Source organism: Xenopus tropicalis, chromosome 8 (assembly GCF_000004195.4).
Source record: "Xenopus tropicalis strain Nigerian chromosome 8, UCB_Xtro_10.0, whole genome shotgun sequence".
Classification (NCBI taxonomy): Eukaryota; Metazoa; Chordata; class Amphibia; order Anura; family Pipidae; genus Xenopus; species Xenopus tropicalis.
Genome location: NC_030684.2, coordinates 143,464,746 through 143,471,984, shown reverse-complemented (window position 1 = coordinate 143,471,984; position 7,239 = coordinate 143,464,746). Strand labels below are relative to the sequence as shown.

The window sequence follows — 7,239 nt, the reverse complement described above, 5'->3', positions numbered from 1 at the left end:
TACTGCCCCCATACCTCACTGTTACTTGGCCCCCCATACTCACTGTTACTGGCCCCCATTACTCACGTGTTACTGCCCCCCATACTCACTGTTACTGCCCAACCCTGGTCCCCCCCATACTCACTGTTACTGCCCCCCCTACTCCACTGTCTGCCCCATATACTGTCCTGCCCCATAACCTGTCACTGCCCCATACACCTGTCATGCCCCTACTCACTGTCACTGCCCCCCATACTCATGTTACTGCGCCCAATATCACTTTACGTGCCCCATACTCATGTTATTGCCCATACTCACTGTTACTAGGCCCCCCATACTCATGTACTGCCCCATACTCACTGTACTGCCCATAACTCACTGTCACTGCCCCCATACTCATGTACTGCCCCCCTGTATGCCCCCATACACACTTGTCACTGCCCCATACTCACTGTTACTGCCCCCCCATACTCACTGTTTACTGCCCCCCATACTCACTGTCACTGCCCCCCATACTCACTGTCACTGCCCCCCATACTCACTGTCACTGCCCCCCATACTCACTGTTACTGCCCCCCATACTCACTGTTACTGCCCCTCCCATACTCACTGTTACTGCCCCCCCATACTCACTGTTACTGCCCCCATACTCACTGTCACTGCCCCCATACTCACTGTTACTGCCCCCCATACTCACTGTTACTGCCCCCCATACTCACTGTTACTGCCCCCCATACTCACTGTTACTGCCCCCCATACTCAGGGTGAGGCCTTACCAGGGGCCTATAAAGAGGCAAAATGCCGTTTCATCCCTTGAGTCAATGCCCTGTTTATACAAGACGGCACTTTATTTGCTTTAGTAGCCTCTGTATATACATTTTAAACATTCATCAGATCTTTGCATTTGTTTTCTAACTTGTAGGTAACTCTTTAAATCTCATTTCTGATTGGTTGCTATGGGCAACATCACCGGGGATGTTGGATTACACACTATAATGAATGTGCCCCTGAGCCTTTCTTCTCTGTTGAATAGGGAGCCAATCACAGAGCTGCCTGCTGTGCCTCTCCCTAGTGCCCCCTGGCTGGGAGTAGCACTGATACTGGGAACTCCCTGCACCCTGGGGGGGGGGGGGGGGGTTGTGATACACACACACTGCTCTTCCTAATAACAGTTTTATTGTAAGTCACATACAGATCACTTTTCCTACTTGTAACAGGCAGAATAATCCATATACACAATCTATTTACCCAGTGTCAGACTGGGGTGTTAGGGACCCACCGGGGGTTCTGCCTGGGAGCCCCCCCAACCCACCGGCCCAGGCCCACCCTGTATTTACATACAATTCCCTCATGTTGTGGACTCTTTTGACAGAGCTTAGAGCCAAACTCAAAGAACAAGCAGGGCTCTGGTTAGATAGAGGCCCCCACTTTTTACCCAGGGGGAGGTTCCTGCCTGACCATGGGAAAGAGAGCAGCCCAGGAGCAGGAAGTACAGAGAATCAGAGCTCTGTACCTGGGTAAGTACTGGGGGGAGATTGGATTCACTTACCCAGGGGGAGGTTCCTGTCTGACCATGGGAAAGAGAGCAGCCCAGGAGCAGGAAGTACAGAGAATCAGAGCTCTGTACCTGGGTAAGTACTGGGGGGAGATTGGATTCACTTACCCAGGGGGAGGTTCCTGCCTGACCATGGGAAAGAGAGCAGCCCAGGAGCAGGAAGTACAGAGAATCAGAGCTCAGTACCTGGGTAAGTACTGGGGGGGAGATTGGATTCACTTACCCAGGGGGAGGTTCCTGCCTGACCATGGGAAAGAGAGCAGCCCAGGAGCAGGAAGTACAGAGAATCAGAGCTCTGTACCTGGGTAAGTACTGGGGGGAGATTGGATTCACTTACCCAGGGGGAGGTTCCTGCCTGACCATGGGAAAGAGAGCAGCCCAGGAGCAGGAAGTACAGAGAATCAGAGCTCTGTACCTGGGTAAGTACTGGGGGGAGATTGGATTCACTTACCCAGGGGGAGGTTCCTGCCTGACCATGGGAAAGAGAGCAGCCCAGGAGCAGGAAGTACAGAGAATCAGAGCTCTGTACCTGGGTAAATACTGGGGGTAGAATTTATGGCCCCAGGGAGGTTCCGCATAGGGGTTATAGTGAATGGGCCGCAGTTTCATGATTAGTAGACCTACCCATTAAGACTATAAGTACAATACAATCAAGAGAAGGGAAATCGGCATCCTTCCGACTGTTGCTAAGTCTTCTGGGACTTGTAGTTCAACCACAGCTAGAAGGCTGCATCCTAGGTATCCATCAACTTTTTGTGAAACAGTTATCATGTCATTTGTATCGTCACTGGGGGTGCAATACGAAGTTCTCCCCAGCCCTGTTCTGCAAGCACCCACGAGAACAATATGGCTGCCTAGCCGCGAGCTAGGTTATTATGTACAAATCACTGTAGTCCATTCACTTCCTCCCTTCTTCAGACAGATGTAACATCTCTGCAACTAGTAACCAACTATGACTGGGAGAGCTCAACCATCAATGAAATCCCAGAATGCCCAGCAGAACGCCGCGTTGCTGGAGAGAAGACTCTTAGAGATGCAGAAACGAGTACCATGAGCGCCACCCACTGGTCATTGATGGCGCTTGGGCTCAGAGAGTGCTTTCCAGGGTGTTATAGTTGTCCTTGAAGCTCTTCAGCTCCAGGAAATGTTTGGCCCGTTTGCTCTTCTGGCTGGAGGGCAGGTAGGTCACCTGGATGGTGGGAGTGGGCGGAGCCTCGGAGGAGGCGGTCAGATCTTTAGCTGCAGACTGGCGCTGTTTCTGGCTGCCCGCCTCTCTGGCTTGCAAACTGTAGGGATAAAGATGGTTACTGCCCAGAGCCGCTGGTTGGTTCTACGGTAAGGGCTAAATATATTCGGTGGGGGGAACTTACATGGCCGACAGCTCTCTCAGGGATTCCACAAACTTCTCATGTTCAATCTTCCCATAGATCTGGGGGAACAATGAGCAAATAAGGATAGTTAGTTATATACCCCCTAGTAACCGAAGTACTTAGTAATAGGAGTCTGACGTTACTATGGATACACCAAAATCCATATCCTTACCCCAGTGCCGTATCGAGCAGTATCATAGCCGTCCAGCAGGGAGTCTATTAAACTCTTGCTGATGCCTTTGTAGGGCGAGCTGGAGTTCCTAAGGTCCAGCAGGAAGGCCCGGAAGTTCTTGCCCACCAGAGACTTTGGGTGCTTCTTGCTTTCTTGAAAAGGGATATCTGAAGGGAAAATAAGTTCTGATCAGAGGTTGTAAAATGGTCTCTGTATGCCCAGAACATTCCCTCTCTGTATATTTGTATTTATACATATGGGTAGGGGGTGCCATAGTGTTTCCCTTAGACAGTACAGTATGGGGGTACAGCTTATTGTGTGCCCAGAACATTCCTTCTCTGTATATTTGTATTTATACATATGGGTAGGGGGTGCCATAGTGTTTCCCTTAGACAGTACAGTATGGGGGTACAGCTTATTGTGTGCCCAGAACATTCCTTCTCTGTATATTTGTATTTATACATATGGGTAGGGGGTGCCATAGTGTTTCCCTTAGACAGTACAGTATGGGGGTACAGCTTATTGTGTGCCCAGAGCATTCCTTCTCTGTATATTTGTATTTATACATATGGGTAGGGGGTGCCATAGTGTTTCCCTTAGACAGTACAGTATGGGGGTACAGCTTATTGTGTGCCCAGAACATTCCCTCTCTGTATATTTGTATTTATACATATGGGTAGGAGGTGCCATAGTGTTTCCCTTAGACAGTACAGTATGGGGGTACAGCTTATTGTGTGCCCAGAACATTCCTTCTCTGTATATTTGTATTTATACATATGGGTAGGAGGTGCCATAGTGTTTCCCTTAGACAGTACAGTATGGGAGTACAGCTTAGTGTGCCCAGAACATTCCCTCTCTGTATATTTGTATTTATACATATGGGTAGGAGGTGCCATAGTGTTTCCCTTAGACAGTACAGTATGGGGGTACAGCTTATTGTGTGCCCAGAACATTCCTTCTCTGTATATTTGTATTTATACATATGGGTAGGGGGTGCCATAGTGTTTCCCTTAGACAGTACAGTATGGGGGTACAGCTTACTGTGTGCCCAGAACATTCCCTCTCTGTATATTTGTATTTATACATATGGGTAGGATGTGCCATAGTGTTTCCCTTGGACAGTACAGTATGGGGGTACAGCTTATTGTGTGCCCAAAACATTCCTTCTCTGTATATTTGTATTTATACATATGGGTAGGAGGTGCCATAGTGTTTCCCTTGGACAGTACAGTATGGAGGTACAGCTTATTGTGTGCCCAGAACATTCCTTCTCTGTATATTTGTATTTATACATATGGGTAGGGGGTGCCATAGTGTTTCCCTTGGACAGTACAGTATGGGGGTACAGCTTATTGTGTGCCCAGAACATTCCTTCTCTGTATATTTGTATTTATACATATGGGTAGGGGGTGCCATAGTGTTTCCCTTAGACAGTACAGTATGGGGGTACAGCTTATTGTGTGCCCAGAACATTCCTTCTCTGTATATTTGTATTTATACATATGGGTAGGGGGTGCCATAGTGTTTCCCTTAGACAGTACAGTATGGGGGTACAGCTTCTTGTGTGCCCAGAACATTCCTTCTCTGTATATTTGTATTTATACATATGGGTAGGGGTGCCATAGTGTTTCCCTTAGACAGTACAGTATGGGGGTACAGCTTATTGTGTGCCCAGAACATTCCTTCTCTGTATATTTGTATTTATACATATGGGTAGGGGGTGCCATAGTGTTTCCCTTAGACAGTACAGTATGGGGGTACAGCTTATTGTGTGCCCAGAACATTCCTTCTCTGTATATTTGTATTTATACATATGGGTAGGGGGTGCCATAGTGTTTCCCTTAGACAGTACAGTATGGGGGTACAGCTTATTGTGTGCCCAGAACATTCCTTCTCTGTATATTTGTATTTATACATATGGGTAGGGGGTGCCATAGTGTTTCCCTTAGGCAGTACAGTATGGGGGTACAGCTTATTGTGTGCCCAGAACATTCCTTCTCTGTATATTTGTATTTATACATATGGGTAGGGGGTGCCATAGTGTTTCCCTTAGACAGTACAGTATGGGGGTACAGCTTATTGTGTGCCCAGAACATTCCTTCTCTGTATATTTGTATTTATACACATCTCCCATATCTGTATTATTTGGAAGATGATTGAGTAGCAGAGTGCTGAGGGTATGCAACACAACCCTGACCTATTACCCGACTGTACACTTGTCTTTAGTCAATCAGCAGCAGTTCTCTATCCCCAGGTCACACTGACCCCCCGTAATTACCTGTTTCCTTAATGGCATCCACAGTCTTCATTCTGTATAAATAATGATAGCTTCCTGAAAGGAAACAGAACTGTAAGTGTTCATAGAGGCTCTAGTTGAACTGTACCTCCCCACAAATGAGCCTGCAGGTAATACCTTCCTGGCCAGGCCTGTCCAGCTGCAGTAAGCGCTCATCCCCTGCTGCTAAAAGCTGAGGCTCAAACTTGATGTCCTGGACCTTAGAGAGGCGAATGTCTATCTCGTCCCTCAGCTCCTGCCAAGCACAATGAAGGATATAAATAAAGGGGTAAAGTCGCGAGCTGGAAGGCCCCAGTGTAGAAAGCAGCTCATACCTTTGGCGCGTTGTGTCCCACCGGCACGTGTGGCCCCCGCCGAGACTTCATTGCAAAGCGCATGATTTGCCTCTTGACGAAGATAAACAGCAGAACGAACACCTACAGAACGAGAGAGAGAGAACACTGAGGTTCCGCCCCCAGAGATAATCCCGCCCACTGCTGCCAGATACAGGGGACCCCCCAGCTCTTGTACAGTTATCTGTTCTAGAACGTCTGGCTCTTTCCTACCCAGGATACTGATACGGCAATGAGCTCGGCCATAGTCCCGGCACCACTCTCGGCAAACAGGGAGCCTTTCTGAATAAATAGGAAGTCACCGGCGTTTCCTCTTTTATAACCAAACTTCTGCTTTCCCTACACCCCCAGTTATAGGGTCACGTGATATTTAGATGGAGTCCCCCCCTCCCCATAGGCACAGACAGGCAGATAGAATATCATGTAGATATCCCATAGACATGTGAATAAAACCAATGCTGAACTAGAATTAATTGCTCCATGGCACTGGTTCTACAGGGGTTCTACAGGGGCACATTGCCGGGGTACAGGCCCTTCCCTACACCCTTTGTGTAGAATGTGCCCCCCCCTGGGCAAATCTGGCTGTGGCAGCCAACTGGTCCCTGCTGGAAAGGGCAGGAGTGAATAGGAACAGAGAGCACCAGGTCTGGGATAACAGACACGTACCAAGGCCATACTGGCTGGTAGATCCAGGGAGCCCCCAGGCACACCTGCATTTACATTGGAGACAAGCATTGCCAATGATGTTGCCCATAGAAACCAATCGGCAGGTAGATTTGAACGTTTACCCACAAGTTAGAAAACAAAGGCAAAGATCTGATTGGTTGCTAGGGGCGACATCACCGGTGATGTTTGTCTCCAATGGGTTAACTTTAAGTATGTTAAAGATTGTTTTTGAATTATTTGCCTTTTTCTGACTCTTTGCAGGTTTCAAATGGGGGTCACTGACCCCGGCAGCCAAACCCTATTGCTCTGTGAGGCTCCAGTTTTATTGTTATTGTTACTTTTTATTCCTTATCTTTCTATTCAGCCCCTCCCCTATTCATATTCCCGCCTCTCATTCCAACCACTCCCTGGTTGCTAAGATAACTTGGACCCTAGCAACCAAACAGGTGCTAAAATTCCAAACTAGCGAGGTGCTGGACAAAAAGGGAAATAAATAAAAAATCTACAATCCCCAGCATTCCCTGACAGCCTATACACTGCCTTCTGCAACTGGACACGACTATGTCTGTACGAAATAAAACTGATCCAACCGCAACCCCGTACCGCCGCCATTTTGGACACCTCTTACGCCATTTGGCCCTTCCGATGAGCCAACCCCCCTCTTTCCAGTAAAAGCACCCCATTCCCTCACCAGACTGCCATAGGCCATCACTAGCACCACATTCACCCCCGACAACCAGTTACTGCTCTGCGCCATGTTCCTTTTCGCGTTTTCCTGAAGGCACTTCCGCATACATCACGTGACGGCGCCCCGTTAACAGCAGAGGACGCAGGAACAGCCAATCAGCGCCGTAAAGAGACTTGGAACG

The 7,239-nt window shown here is 48.3% G+C and overlaps 1 protein-coding gene across 1 annotated transcript; it reads right to left on the bottom strand.

The window, feature by feature from the left end:
• Positions 1 to 2,269: 2,269 nt before the first annotated feature.
• c1orf43 (chromosome 1 open reading frame 43) lies at positions 2,270 to 7,137 on the bottom strand. Its single transcript, NM_001126591.1, is given in 7 exon segments — positions 2,270 to 2,820; positions 2,905 to 2,963; positions 3,077 to 3,243; positions 5,355 to 5,408; positions 5,490 to 5,607; positions 5,687 to 5,788; positions 7,062 to 7,137. Coding segments are annotated over 7 exon segments (765 nt in total). The 5' UTR covers positions 7,128 to 7,137; the 3' UTR covers positions 2,270 to 2,621.
• Between the last annotated feature and the right edge of the window lie 102 nt (positions 7,138 to 7,239).